This window comes from Xiphophorus hellerii, chromosome 8 (genome assembly GCF_003331165.1).
Source record: "Xiphophorus hellerii strain 12219 chromosome 8, Xiphophorus_hellerii-4.1, whole genome shotgun sequence".
Classification (NCBI taxonomy): domain Eukaryota; kingdom Metazoa; phylum Chordata; class Actinopteri; order Cyprinodontiformes; family Poeciliidae; genus Xiphophorus; species Xiphophorus hellerii.
Genome location: NC_045679.1, coordinates 15,712,545 through 15,727,042, shown reverse-complemented (window position 1 = coordinate 15,727,042; position 14,498 = coordinate 15,712,545). Strand labels below are relative to the sequence as shown.

At 38.4% G+C, this 14,498-nt stretch overlaps 2 protein-coding genes across 3 annotated transcripts; both read left to right on the top strand.

Moving 5' to 3' along the window:
- Positions 1 to 45: 45 nt before the first annotated feature.
- Positions 46 to 3,867, top strand: bmp10l (bone morphogenetic protein 10, like). Its single transcript, XM_032570819.1, has 2 exons — positions 46 to 1,351; positions 1,598 to 3,867. The coding sequence occupies exons 1-2, from the start codon at positions 1,018 to 1,020 to the stop codon at positions 2,650 to 2,652; spliced, it is 1,389 nt and encodes a 462-aa protein (XP_032426710.1). The 5' UTR covers positions 46 to 1,017; the 3' UTR covers positions 2,653 to 3,867.
- A 2,003-nt stretch (positions 3,868 to 5,870) lies between these two features.
- smad4a (SMAD family member 4a) lies at positions 5,871 to 14,429 on the top strand. 2 transcript variants are annotated; one of them, XM_032569473.1, is made up of 11 exons: positions 5,872 to 6,246; positions 7,539 to 7,901; positions 7,983 to 8,157; positions 8,380 to 8,409; positions 8,488 to 8,691; positions 10,086 to 10,193; positions 10,808 to 10,858; positions 10,932 to 11,115; positions 11,209 to 11,377; positions 11,653 to 11,791; positions 12,817 to 14,429. In XM_032569473.1, exons 2-11 carry the CDS (start codon positions 7,662 to 7,664, stop codon positions 13,026 to 13,028), a joined length of 1,512 nt encoding a protein of 503 aa, XP_032425364.1. In that variant the 5' UTR covers positions 5,872 to 6,246; positions 7,539 to 7,661; the 3' UTR covers positions 13,029 to 14,429. The 2 variants fall into 2 exon arrangements, with proteins under 2 accessions (XP_032425365.1, XP_032425364.1); XM_032569474.1 differs by lacking the exon at positions 8,380 to 8,409 and having other exon boundaries at positions 5,871 to 6,246.
- The last annotated feature ends 69 nt before the right edge of the window (positions 14,430 to 14,498 follow it).

Sequence of the window (14,498 nt, the reverse complement as noted above, 5' to 3'; positions counted from 1 at the left end):
CTTAGGCTTTAATCTTATATTTGAATTGTTTATTTTCCAGGCAGAAAAAGTCACCTACAACTGCAATTGGTTTTAACAATGAGAATTTAACTCATAAATGTACATTTATTGTGGATGGAACCATCATGCGGATGTAAGACCACTTTGTCATTGTCTGGAAAACAGCGACAAAAGCTCAAGCCAACCTCTAACTGGAAGATAACAGTGAATATTCACATGGAATAAAGAGCAGTGCTGAAGAAAAGAAGTCCCATCTCTAAAATCTGCTTTCTTTTCCAGCTTCCCCCATTATGCAGAAAAGGTTTATGTATTTAATAACCAGGAGAATATTTGGGGAAGTCAATGTAAGGATTTTAAGTCTATAACTCTGTGCCAAACATAAAGCATGGTAGTAGTAGCATTATGGTGTGGTTCCATCTTGCTTGGATGTATATCTTCAAGCCTAAAGGCTTAAATCAGCACATTTAGGTTCAAGTTTTTATTAGCAGCAGGATAAATTAGAATGTATGGGGATCTAAATGTGCTTGCAAATGTGCTTGTAGATTTCTTCCCAGATACACTGTGGAGAAAAATACAGAGAAACAAAAAAACTCTACAAGCTTTACAAGTTTGTTTATTAGAGACTGTGTCATGGTTTGTAGACCAAATTAAATTCTTAATTAAATCCAAGCAGAGGATTTGCAGTTTTAGGGTGGCTCGTAGTTTGAATTGAAAGTCAGCTCAGTGATTTTAATCAAAAATCCCTGTAAGTTGGGGTAGAATCAAATGAGTTTATGGATGGTTATAAGTCCCTGGTGTGGTGAGAAAGAGGAGGGCTGAGCAGGGCCTTAGCGACATCTCCAAACATGTCAGCAGAGCAGCTCTGCCCTGCCCTCACAACCAAACTTCAAGATAAACCAGTGCAACGCTGTTTTCAGCAACCTGCTGTCCTTTAATGAAGGAAAGTCTCCAAGAGATCCACATTTTCTCATCAAATGCTTGTCTGTCTTTGGATTTAAATCTTTCAGCTGCTCAAGAATGACCACTTTGGTTTTCTCAAACCTTGGGTTCCTAAATATTGTGATTGCAGCGTTAACTGGCTTGAGCCGCAGCAGTCCAATCAAGTCTGCAGAGACTTACCACAGGACATCCGTCGGCATGGATGTGATCAACAGTCCTCTCCACAGTGCGCAGGACTTTTTGAGCCAGTTTCTGTCAAGACTGAACCTCACCAGGCTAAGGTCCCAGCCTTGGATGCCTACAGCCCAGAAAGAGCCACTTCCAGAGTATATGCTGGAGCTCTACAACCGATTTGCCAATGACCGCACTGCAATGCCGTCTGCCAACATTGTGCGCAGTTTCAAGAATGAAGGTACAAACTTCTTTGAACAAATTGATCGAAATGTATTTAGATAAATTAGATAAAATAAGATCATGTTTGAGATCGTCTTGGATATGATGGAACAGTCTGAGTTACCGAAATCAAAGAAAGGTGCTCTAAATATAGCATGTAGAACAAAACCATCTTTTTGCGAAAATTCAACAAATTAACGCTAGCTTACTAAGGTAAACCCATACAGACAACATTGAGATAACTCTTGTGGTATTTTGATTTCAGATTCTTCCCCCCGAAGTATAAGAGCCACTGGTGTATGGATACATCCCCTCCTATTCAATATCTCCATGCCACACTATGAGCATATTACAATGGCTGAGCTTCGACTCTTCATGCTTGTGCGGAAGGCCCAAAGACCACATGCCGGTTTCAGATGCAAGGTGACAATCTATAAGATACATGATGGTGTTGTTTGGACAAAAGAGGTGGGGAAAGAAGGGAGAGAGAGGGATAAAGAGGAGGTGGAGGCGATGAAGGATTTGGAGGAACTGGTGACAAAGCATATCCATGCCAAAGATAATAGCTGGGTGTCATTTGACCTCACTCATGTGGTGACACTTTGGCGGAAGTCAGGGTGCACAACTCATAGGCTGGAGGTTCACATTGAAAACCTGGGGGCAGATGAGGAAGGGACCATGAGAGAAGCAATAGAAAGTGGCAAACGTGTGTCACAGGTTGATATTGACAGGAGTGTGGAGGGGCAACACAATCCAGTGATAATCGTGTTCTCAGATGACCAGAGCAGAGATCACAAAGAAGACAGACAAGAGCTAAGTCAGATGATTAAGCATGAGAATGACCTTCCTGATAACGCGATAACGAGCCAGAAATCTCTTCATGACCGTGCAAATCCCAACTCTGACCACCCTGAACAGGACGAGCTAGACCACCAGTCTGCCTTGGAGGTGCGGTCCAATCTTATCTACGACACGCCTCCTCGAATCCGCCGCAGCGCCAACACCGAGTCATGCAGGCGGTCGCCTCTTTTTGTGGATTTTAAAGACATTGGCTGGGACTCCTGGATTATCCAGCCTTTGGGGTATGAAGCGTACAAGTGCAACGGCGTGTGCAGCCCACCCATGACCTCAGAGGTTTCTCCCACCAAGCATGCCATAGTGCAGACTCGGCTGAGCCTCAGGCGCCCCGAACGAGCATCTGCTGCCTGCTGTGTTCCCACAAAGCTGGAGCCAATCTCCCTCCTTTATCACGATAATGGAGTGGTTACTTTCAACCCCAAGTATGAGGGGATGGTGGTGGCAGAATGTGGCTGCAGATAACGTCACAGAGAAAAATAGACTTTTAGTTGAAGATCTAAATCTATCAATCTATTTTATCATGCTCGTGTGCTTGATTCCAGATTTCATACAGTGGACTAATTGTAAATTAGGGATGGAAATTTACAGCTGTATAAAGGCAAACCCCCGAGTGTTTTGTTAATTTAGAACAGAAACACTTTGAACTGATGCAACAAAGTGTCTCATATTAGTCTACCACAGCTCCATATACCTTTCATCGTGTTTTGAAAGCACTTCAGTTTATCGTTATATATTGCAATTGATTGTCATATTTATACAGCATTAAAATGCCTTTCAAAATATTTAAAAACCATTGAACTTTTTCTCATTTTGTCATATTGCAACTATGAATTTCAGTGTATACAGTACATTGAAATTTTTAGCACAGTGGCCTATAATTACTCTAGTTTTAATGTCAGATGGACAGCTACAAATTGTGCATTGCCATTATTATTTTAAAAAGAAAAATCTGTAAATATTTTAGCCAAAATGTGCAAACTTTTTGGAGATATACTCCAAAAGACTTGCAGCTGTGTTTACAGTGCCAAAGGGTTCTGAAAAGTATTGACTCAGAATACACATCTGCATCACAGTTTTGCAACTTTTAAAAAAGTTTTCTACTTCACAATTGTGTATTACTTTGTGTAGGACTGGAAAATAAAATCCCAATAAAATTCAGTAATTATTATGGTTCTAAAGAGACAAAATATGAATAAGTTTAACAGGTATGGATAATTTTTGTAAGGCACTGCATAATGAAGAAAAGTGGGAAACAAGAAGGTTTGGATTTTTTTGGTGTTATGATTTCAGATCAGCAATTTTAGGTAAAAAAAAAAAAAAAAGCTTTGACATATTTATAGCAAATAATAAGGTAAAAAATAGTACAACTCTGATTTCATCTCCTGCAAAAGAGGTGAAATCTGACTTTTATTGTAATATACACCAGAAAAAGTTAAGTGATGAAAAGAAAATGAAAAACATGAAAAACTCCAACCTGCTTAAGAAAATTATGCATTTACTACAAAACTGTAAATTATGAGCTTGTCCAGAGGAATCTTGGAACATCTGAGATAAGTAGACAATTGTAATATTCTTTCTCTGAGATGCTTGCCAAATTTGTAGAAAACATGTTTTTCTTATTTTGGACCACAGAAGGATTTTCAGTGTCGTGGAACCCCGTGGGGCATCTTTTCAAAAAAAAAAGAAAAAAAAAAAAAAAAAGTAATTACTTGTCCTATCCAATGTGACTTTCAGCTTCTATGAAATCTTTCTTTATAGAAACAATTCACGTCTCGGTTTTGTTTCACACACTGGTGTGAATAGCATTGTGCTTACTAAAATAAAATATATGAAAAATAAACATATTCAGTGAACAATCATTCCTGTTTCGTGCACACCATGTCAATGCCAGGTTATCGCATCGCTTCCATCTAACAACCTTAATCCCCATCCTTCCACAGCCACATGCCTGGCGGGCCACTCTCGGTCCGCTTCCATGCCATATTGATAAAGAGGTGTCAGAGCCTGGAGTCTTGTAGGCCATCACTCAGGGTGAGACGCCACTCGAAGTGGCAGTATTTGTGAGAAGGTGGTGTCAGATTCCTGGTCTCCCGGACCAACATGTCCTATTGACAATCATGACATCAGGTTGCTCGCTGGACTCGGAACCCTCCCATTTCCCTTTTCTGACAATGGCATGCTTATACTCTTATCAAAGCCACGGCAACGGTACAAATGGAAAAATAAATATTCACTCCACATCATCACCCAGCTTTTGCTGTTAACAGTTGGAAGTAGGTAGCAGGAACGACCCTCAAGATCTGTCCAGTGTGGAGGATCTTCACACAGCATATGGATTTATAGCAGCAAAATATGCAGGGCAGAAATCCAGGCAGTGAACAGACTGATCTGCAACTAACAGCGCCAAATCTACGCTCACCTGTATGAAGCTTTTTAGGTAAAGCTACTCAATTGTCAAACCAAAATAGTGAATAAGCTAATCAAATGGCAGAGGGATCTGGATGTGGTGAAGTTGAAATTTAGCATCAGAATGGGAAAGAAAAGGGATCAAATTTAAGTTACTTTGAACATAGAATAGCTGTTGATCCTGAAAGTATCAAACTACTGGTCTTCTGTGGTCTTCACTCCCATTTATGTGATTGGTATAACAGAGAATAGCCTGAAAAAGAAAAAATAACAAATGAGCTTCAAAAATAATAATTAAAAAAAACCCTATTTTATGTGAAAGGTTAAAGAAGAACATGGAGAGTTTGAGAGGATAGAAAAGCAAACATTGAACCTTGAAGCAGAAGAGTTACTGCTGCAGGAAACCACACAGGATGCCACTCCTTTCACCTAAAACAGAGAACTGAGGCTACAATTTACACAAGATCACTAAAGACCAGGTCCAACCCTAACAAAATGTACCTAATAAATAGAGTCGATACAACTAAAGAAAAGCATGAACATCTCTGCGGAAATAAAAAAGCAATACTTTTTTTTTATTTTAGGTTTTCTTACAATAAACTCCTAAATAGAGAGTTTACAATTCCTTATTTAGCTAAGTTTTTGATCTAGTTTGATGGCTGGACACCAACCAATTTAAATAAACTCTACCAGTTCAAGGGGGAGCGATTACATATTAAAGGAATATGCTGAGATGTTGTTGATATCTAAGAAAAGCTTGTGGTTTCCCTGACAGGCACTTACTAATATTAAGGGTGTGTGTAGACTGATTCATAACCCTGTGTGAATTAAAAATAGTTGATTACATAAAGAACCAAGTCAGTTCTTTATGTAATGATTTGTTACACATTTGTTACTCCAGGGTATAGCATTTAACCAAGTTTTAATAGTTGAGAGAGGATTTTAACTTTGGTAACATGGCTCTGCACATGTTCATAAGGCATCGTTATCTAGTTATACTGTAGAAGAACAATGTTTACATAATGAACCCGTAGTGAAAATTAGTGTTATATAAACATGGAGAACAATAGAAAATGTTCAGAGTGGTATCTCTGAATCCCACATATCCGCAGTATGATCAAAACAATTAAAGAGCAGATTTTATGACAGTCACAGATCTGTGATTTCATTGTGAATTTCACAAAACGTTATTTTGTTCTATAATAGAAATATAATTAACATAAACTCAGCGTGATTACCCTACCTGTGTAGTAGCATTCACAATGTACAGCGAGGCGAGCTGCGCCGCAGCGCCACGCCTGTCACGGCTCAGTCAGAGCCTGGTGGGTGGAGGAGAGATTTTGTTTATTTTCGCCAATTAGGCATTCATCTGGATTCTGTTAGCATAAAAATCCTGGTTGAGTTTCAATGAAGTGTCGTAGGTTGATTAGGTGAACGTGTGCGGAGAAGACTGGTTAGTGGTCGTCTGACTTCGTGAGATGCTGGATTTCGGGAACAACAGAAAGGAAGGTTCGTCAGCGTCAAGTTGGTCTGTTAGCCAGCTAGCAACAATATTCAAAACGTAAGATAGCCGGTCAGGTTTTAGGTCGCTAGAGCGTCGTTGGCTCCATCTTCTACGAGTGGATCTACGCTACTTTTCTGTGAATTACTGTAAGTAAACAGATTCGTTTTCAACTGCTTCGATTTATTGAATATATTGTTTTATTTGTTGGCTAAATAGCAGCCATCGCTAACAGAGCTACTTAGCTTAGCCATGCTAGCTTACCCCGTATTGTGTTGATGTTGCTGATTTTGTAAAAGTGTGCGTTTATCTGAACATATGATCATAAATTATACCGGTGTACCAGGTTAATTCAAGAGAAATTCGAAGTAAGGCTTTTTCCCCCCCCCTTACTTTTCGTTACTGGGTGTCTTAGATTAGCCACCTTGGCTAGCACTAGCAAAGTTGTCTTAATACTGTTTGTTTAAAATCAAAATTGCTGGATTTCTGCTAGTAATTTTCATCATTTCATATATCTGTTAATTTGTCAGCTGGTTCAGGTAAGGTGTTCTGTGAAGGATCCCTGTATGACTAAAGTGGTGGTACGGGGGTTGCCACTTTTAATTTAAATAATATTTTACTAAGTTTAGCTTTTGTGTTTAATAATCATTTATTTATACATTCATAGAGAGCTTGTGTTTACTGTACAGCCCTGGTATGCCCATGTTCTCTGAAAAGAGCTAACTCTTTCACTCCAGGATTATGTACAACGTTTTCCTAATTAAACACTTGCGGTAGCTTTTAAGTTATTAGACTTTAAAAAGAACAAATTTAAGCTTAAAATGTTCTACACTATAGGTTTTATTCCACTATTTCTGACACAATTATTTAAGGTGTTTTTATTTTGTCCCCATTTAAGTCCTTTTCGAACCTTAGATTATTATAATTTTTTTAGGTACTTAGAATACATTTAGACCTGAAAGATCAATATGTATATTGAGGGCTGAAAAATCAGGACCATATTCCTTTAGAATTACACTGAATTAATGTAAACATGTGAATATATGAGATAATATTAGACACATACCATGGAAGAAATACAACATTATGACTCTATCCTAAAATAATTCATGCACATATTATATTTAGTGGCTGGAAACTTGAAACTATCATTGTGTTGTACATGCTCAGTCTAAATTAACATATATTGTCAGTTCTACTCCATTCAGTAAAAAAATAAGGAGATTTACTTCTTTATACTTAAATGTAGTTAATTGTTTTAAAGATAAATGTATTTTTTGTCACTGTTATTGTAATATATGTATAAAAAAAACCCCACACGCATAAAAAACCTAAATTGCTATGTGTTGAGCATGTTAATTTTTCAAAAAATTATTTTGCTTTAAAATTTTGGTTTGAGGTCATAAAACTTTGCTCTCTTTTTTTCCCCCTTTGTTTTTAGGTGGCTAAACGTGGGCTGCTTTGGTTAGAGGAATAATTTCTCATTGTCACTACAACAACAAAAGAGAAAACATAAAGGGACGCAGCTGGAAAGCCCACCCAGTCCTGAAAACTACAAAGCAAGATGTCAATCACAAACACTCCTACAAGCAACGATGCTTGCCTGAGCATCGTGCACAGCCTCATGTGCCACCGGCAGGGAGGGGAAAGTGAAAGCTTTGCAAAGCGGGCCATTGAGAGTCTTGTCAAGAAGCTGAAGGAGAAGAAGGATGAGCTGGATTCTCTAATTACTGCCATCACCACAAACGGGGCTCATCCTAGCAAGTGCGTAACCATACAGCGAACTTTGGACGGACGCCTACAGGTATATTATAGTGCCTCATTTGCAGATGTCACTTGATAGTGTTCATTTACATTATATTTAAAACTCCTCTGTGTTCTGCAGGTTGCAGGGCGTAAAGGTTTCCCCCATGTCGTCTATGCCAGACTGTGGCGATGGCCAGACCTCCACAAGAATGAGTTAAAACATGTGAAGTACTGCCAGTATGCCTTTGACCTGAAATGCGACAGTGTCTGTGTCAACCCGTACCACTACGAGAGGGTTGTTTCTCCAGGAATTGGTAAGTTAGGATCATGTGTTCATCAATTTTGGTCATATAGTTGCTATTCAGCTTGCTAATAAATTTAGAATGGCACACTAAGAGATTACAGTGTATTTTTACATGGATTACCATGTGTCAGAACAGATATTGTACACTTGTAAGTAAGAATAAAATTTAAAACGAGTAGTTTTAAACTGATTCACATGTTTTTTTGTGTTTTTTTTATTAATGTGTTTGCAGACTTATCAACATTGACCCTTTCAAATTCAGGTACAAAGCTTTCCTTTTCCTCGTCAGCGACATTGTAAACGTTCATCAGTCTTAATCATGTCTGTCGTTTTCTGCCAGGTCCTCTTATAGTGAAAGACGAGTTTGATTATGAAAACCAGCAGTCACACTCCAGCTCTGAAAGCCACCTGCAGACAATCCAGCACCCTCCATCGAGGCCTGTCCCCCCAGATACGTTCAGCAACAACCCTCTACTACCCCCATCGGAGGGTAGCACTTCAGCTTCCTCTTCTGCTTTCTCCACCATTAGTGCTGGACCTTCAAGTGAGAAATGACACAGACTTAAGATTTTAGATGATAGTCAGTTAAAAAAAACACGTTATGTTCATTAGTTTATTGCAAATCAACAAGCGCTTGATCTTGAAGTCCTTTTCTGAAATCAAAATAAATTACAACAGAGATGAGTATAAAAGCACAATATTTTAAATCTTGAGAGATAGTAAAATTTTTACAAATGTATAATTAAATAGGTCTGGAATGTACTCGCAGTAAAGCTGTCTTACTCTGCCACTATGAGAATCTGCAAATGTTTTGGTAGGAATCTAAAATACTGAGACGACAAAGTTTTCGGTGTATTTTGTCCTTTTTAAAGTGGGGTTGTATGAAGTAGTAATGAGTAGGCAGTATGTTACTTTTAGTAGTAACTGTGATCCCAGTTTGAGGAAAAAAAACAGAAGTGAAATTTCAAAGCGGTTCGGATTACTTTTGTGACGTCTCTTTAAATCCCTGATTTTGTTCACCTTGAGCCCCTTTGGAATTAATTTCGTGATATACTTAAGGTCACCGTCCATTTGGAAGACACATTGATGCTCAAACTTAACTTCCTGGCTGAAACGCTGCTTCAGTATTTCCTCTCTTTATGATGCCATCTGTTTTTTGCTGTTCAGTCCATCTTACAGCAAAGCAATGCTTTAACCTCCATTCTTCAGTTGGTGTCTCTCTTTTTCCTTCAATTTTAATAATAGTCGTCACGTAGAACCACAATTCACTGTGGATGTTTCTGTCTAACCAGCTTCAGCCAGCATCTTTATTTGGTTTTTTCTTTTGTTGATGCATTAATATGCACATACAGGTATATTTAAATTATGCCCGTCTCCTTCCTGAACTTTGTGAATGCTGGACAGTCCCATGGTGTTTAACTTGTTTGGTTGACAGACCAGGAACTTTTTTCCATGTAACACAAAGAAGCTTTGTGTTTGAAGTGTGGCTCATTTCCATGCTGTGCTTCCAGATAGCTCAAATGTTATGAATTAGTTAATCAGATGCTTGCACAGCTATGACATTTTCACCTGGGGATTTCTACATTTAAAAAAAAAAAAAGACATTTTGAAAGTAATTATTTTAAAGTTGTCTTACTTTATGTAAACAGAAATTTTATTGCTTGAAAATAGGAATGTCAAAGACTGAGTGTATTTTTATAGTGTGTGTAAATATCAGGTTATTTTATTTTTTTATTTGTAAACTAGAAGTTCTTCCTGATTTTCTAAGCTAATATCACACTGACTGCTGCATTAAAGGTGTTGACAAAAGCGAAAAGAATGCAAACATATCCATTTTCAAACCAAGCGTTTTCTCTGGGTTTGCTCAATTCGAGTGTTCTGTTTGTATCTCTATGCAAGTTGCTTGCCAACACTAGTGTCTTATTTATGTGCTTACAGATCCCACTCCGAACTGGAGCAGAAACAGCAGCTTCCCCCCAGCGGTGCCACAACACCAGAATGGGCATCTACAGCATCACCCCCCGATGCCTCACACAGGCCATTACTGTGAGTGGATGGGAAAAGATGGACAAAAAAATCTTTATTTCTGCTGCAGTTTTGAGACATAAGTATGAACTGAATGCTCTTCATGCAACTAACGCAAGACTTAAAATGACAAATGCAATAAAATCAAATGTGATATAAATGACTAAAAGACTATTGGCAGTTAAAGCAGTGTGGAGTCTGCAGTAAGATGATCTTTCAGATAATACAGAACAAGCTTTGCAAAAGGTTTTTACTCAGATTAGACTGCTATCATCTGCTTCCCCTTTTGAAGTAAAAATGTTATTTAAGTTACAATCTGGGTTGATTAGATAAGATGTAGGACAGTTGTATCTTGATGTTATTTCAGACAGACATGAATGTGTTTGACTAGAAGCTCTCACAATGGGGGCTCCTTTATCAAATACAGCAACATTACTGTGATTAATTTGAACATTAACATTATATTAATTAACTGAATACTTTCAATTGGTATTTTTAATGGATTTTAGATTCATGAAATTTTTTTAGTTTTGCTGTAGATGAAGCAGAACCATTTGGGTATTTAGAATCAGTCTCTACATCAGGTTTGTTACTGATGGATTGCTGTTCCTAATTTGTTTCTTTATGTTCCCCAGGGCCTGTTACCAATGAAATTGCATTCCAACCCCCTATATCCAACCACCCAGGTGAGCATAAAGTTGGATTTAATGGAAATGCCAGAAATGCAAAAACACTGACATTAGATTTCTTTCGTTCCAGCTCCAGAATACTGGTGCTCCATTGCGTACTTTGAGATGGACGTCCAGGTTGGCGAGACTTTTAAGGTGCCGTCCACATGTCCGATAGTCACTGTGGACGGTTACGTGGATCCATCAGGAGGAGATCGCTTCTGCCTGGGCCAGCTGAGCAATGTCCACAGGACAGAGAACATTGAGAGAGCAAGGCAAGAGCAAATAGGACAAGATTATTTTTATGTAGTTTGTTAAAACAGTAATTTCGTGTGGTGACTAAGATATTAAGTTTTTTGTATTTTTAGGCTTCACATCGGCAAAGGTGTGCAGCTGGAATGCAAAGGTGAAGGTGACGTGTGGGTGCGCTGTTTGAGCGATCATGCAGTGTTCGTTCAGAGCTACTATCTGGATCGAGAAGCCGGGCGCGCCCCGGGCGACGCCGTTCATAAAATCTACCCCAGTGCTTACATCAAGGTGAGAGAGGAGCGCGTTCCATACCATAGTTTTATTTTGCCCAACCTTGAGTTTAGCATCAGCTAGAAATTTGTTTCTTGAAAAGGATGGACCTTTCAACATAGAGCTGCACACAACTGTTCAATTCATCAAATTCCTTTAAATCATAATAGATAATGAATGTTGAAGGATTACAGCTTAGAGTTTGACTTTCCTGTTGCATGTTCATCTTTTCCTCCCTGTTTTATTGGGAACCGCTTTGCTCAGGCAGATGTTGCGTCTCTGAATGTTGACAGGTGTTCGACCTGCGCCAGTGCCACAGGCAGATGCAGCAGCAGGCGGCGACGGCGCAGGCAGCAGCTGCAGCTCAGGCAGCAGCCGTGGCTGGGAACATCCCAGGACCGGGCTCAGTGGGAGGCATCGCCCCTGCCATCAGTGAGTGCTCCTAATGCTGCACTTGGCCTCCAACAAGTGTATTACTATGATTGCTTGTCATTATCCCCGCCTGTGGGGGGTTGAGCCTTAAGTAGCACCAGGGCCTTTCTCAAAGCACTGTGACCAAGTAAATTACAGCGCAGGAGAAGGAAAAACCAGACGGCACAGAATAAAGGAGCAGACATTTTAGGCTTTAAGAGTTTAGCGTCAGGTGTTTTATTAAAGGCAGATATTATTATGACTTATCACAATTTTTTTTAATATCTTAATTTGAAGCATCTAATCTTCTAGAACGGCACACATAAACACACATCAAGGTTCCATATATAGTTGACACCAGAAGATTGCATACACAGAATAAAGACAAATCCACCATTTTTTTTCTTCTTACTGTCAGAAGTTAAATCAGACCAAACTTCCTATGTTTCTATTTCCATTTGATAAAAGACACAATAATGGAAATTTATTTTTTATGTCTTCAAAATCAGAAGTTGACTAACATTTCCTGAGTATTTGTTATGGATGCATCGATATGAAAATTTGGTCTGATATAGGATATTAATGCTACTGTTATGGTCGATAGCCCATTTATATCCCTATACTTTTGGCTGTGTAAAAGTGAACAAGCAATAAACATTTTCTTTTATTTATTCGTTTTCTTTAAACATTTTTTGTTCATCTGAATTATTTGATAAAACTGCAGGGAATGGATGGAATTTGTAAGTGGGTAGATGTTTTTTCAGAGTAAAAACAGCTATTTGTTTGACCATTTTTAGCAGTGGTTGTTGTTCCTTTGCCGTACATTCTCACTTCTTGAGGTTTTTACTGATGCCAGTTTCAGTAAATTTATGTAAATAAATTTTTCGACATTCAGGTTTCATCTCACGCCAGACACAAAAACAGTTTTTAACTTTGTCAAGATGCACTTTGAAGCTTTAGCTTGTTCTGAGTGGAGAAGTGAGTTTGTGTGCCGTTCTCCCTCATTGTGATTAAGATGTCTGCTCTGTCCACTAATTCCCCCGCAGGTTTGTCTGCCGCGGCGGGAATCGGAGTCGACGACCTGCGCAGGCTGTGCATTCTGCGCATGAGCTTCGTGAAAGGCTGGGGGCCCGACTACCCGCGGCAAAGCATCAAGGAGACGCCCTGCTGGATCGAAATCCATTTACACCGAGCTCTGCAGCTTCTTGACGAAGTTCTGCACACCATGCCCATAGCTGACCCTCAACCTCTTGATTGAAGTAACATTCAACAAACTGTACAAAAATGAAAATACAAATGTAAAAAAAAAAAAAAATCAATAGAAAATGTAAAAAAAAAAAAAAAGACAATTAAAAAAATACTCGTGACCGGACCACTCCATCTGTAGGCCTGGAGTGCTAAAGGAGGACTGCAATCATATGAATGTTGTATAGCTCGTAGTTGAAGAAAGGACCTGAAGGCCGGCGGTATACTCCAAACTGGAAAACGCAGTCAGCACTATAATCACTAAATTTCAGGACGCTGCTGATTGAGCACATCACAGTATTTTTGAAAACATTTTACCAGCATCATGCAAATTAAAGTGTCGTCCCTCTGTTAACATATATGAATTGTGTAAAGCAAAGTCTTTATCCAAAATAATAATAAAAAAAAAATGTTTCTACAATCGTAAAATATCCTCAATCTGTTTACTGTAATTTCTCATCTGTTTGTCCGAAATGTATTTGTAGTTGGAGTATACTGCTGGTGTGTTGGGCTGAAAAGGCTTTCTCTAACAAGAAAGCCATTTTCTCCCTCTCAGATCAGGGCCTGTAAGGAAAACTGTATGTTACTCATTCTCTTGTAATCTTAAAACAAACAAAAAAAAAAAAAAACAGATTTCAGTGATAAGTTTATATTCTTTTAAATAGTTTTAAAGAACACACAGAAAGCCCATTTAGAGCTCAGCATCTTTCAGCTCCATTGTTGTATTTTTTTTAAATCACCATCTATAACTGTTTTGAACCTTGATTTTTGTTGTTTTTCTCCTATTAGAACTGAAAATACTTACAAACAGAAGTATCATGTTTTGGTTAGGTGTCCATTAGCACTTTATCAGTTTTGTTTGTGTTTACTCAGCTGTATCCATATATTCTTAGTATAGCTGATATTTTTCATACTGCGTTCTGTAGAAAAGGACAAATTTGCTGTTGGCCCAAAAATATCAAGTCTTTTATGCTGAAAGCGGTTTGAGTGGCTAAATAACATCAAAGTGGCTGGAATTACTGACAAATTTGGGTAATAGACTTATCTAAACAGCAGCTGGAAAAGTGTTAAAGGAACTGCGAGGAAGCGTAAGCCATAATGATGCCAAATATACATTTGGAGGTTCTTGTGAGATGACCAGACTGAGGTGGTTTCAGTATTACTTTGCTCATTACAAGTTTAGTTTTCTGGTTTGTTTTGCTCCGCATGATCACCACGTATTCAGATCTCTGTTAAACACATATGGCAGTATTTTATACACTTTTGCTACCTTTACAGTTATAATTCTGTAAAGGTAGCGTTATATATATATATATATATATATTAAAACATAAGTTGAATGCTGTAAAACTTCCAGAATACACTACTTCATGCTCATCTTAACAATATAATAAAAGCTGAATATGTGGAGTTTCAATGACATTGGTGGTTATATGTATGAATAAAAACTAATGGGCCAACCAGAAGATGTGCGTTTAGTTAC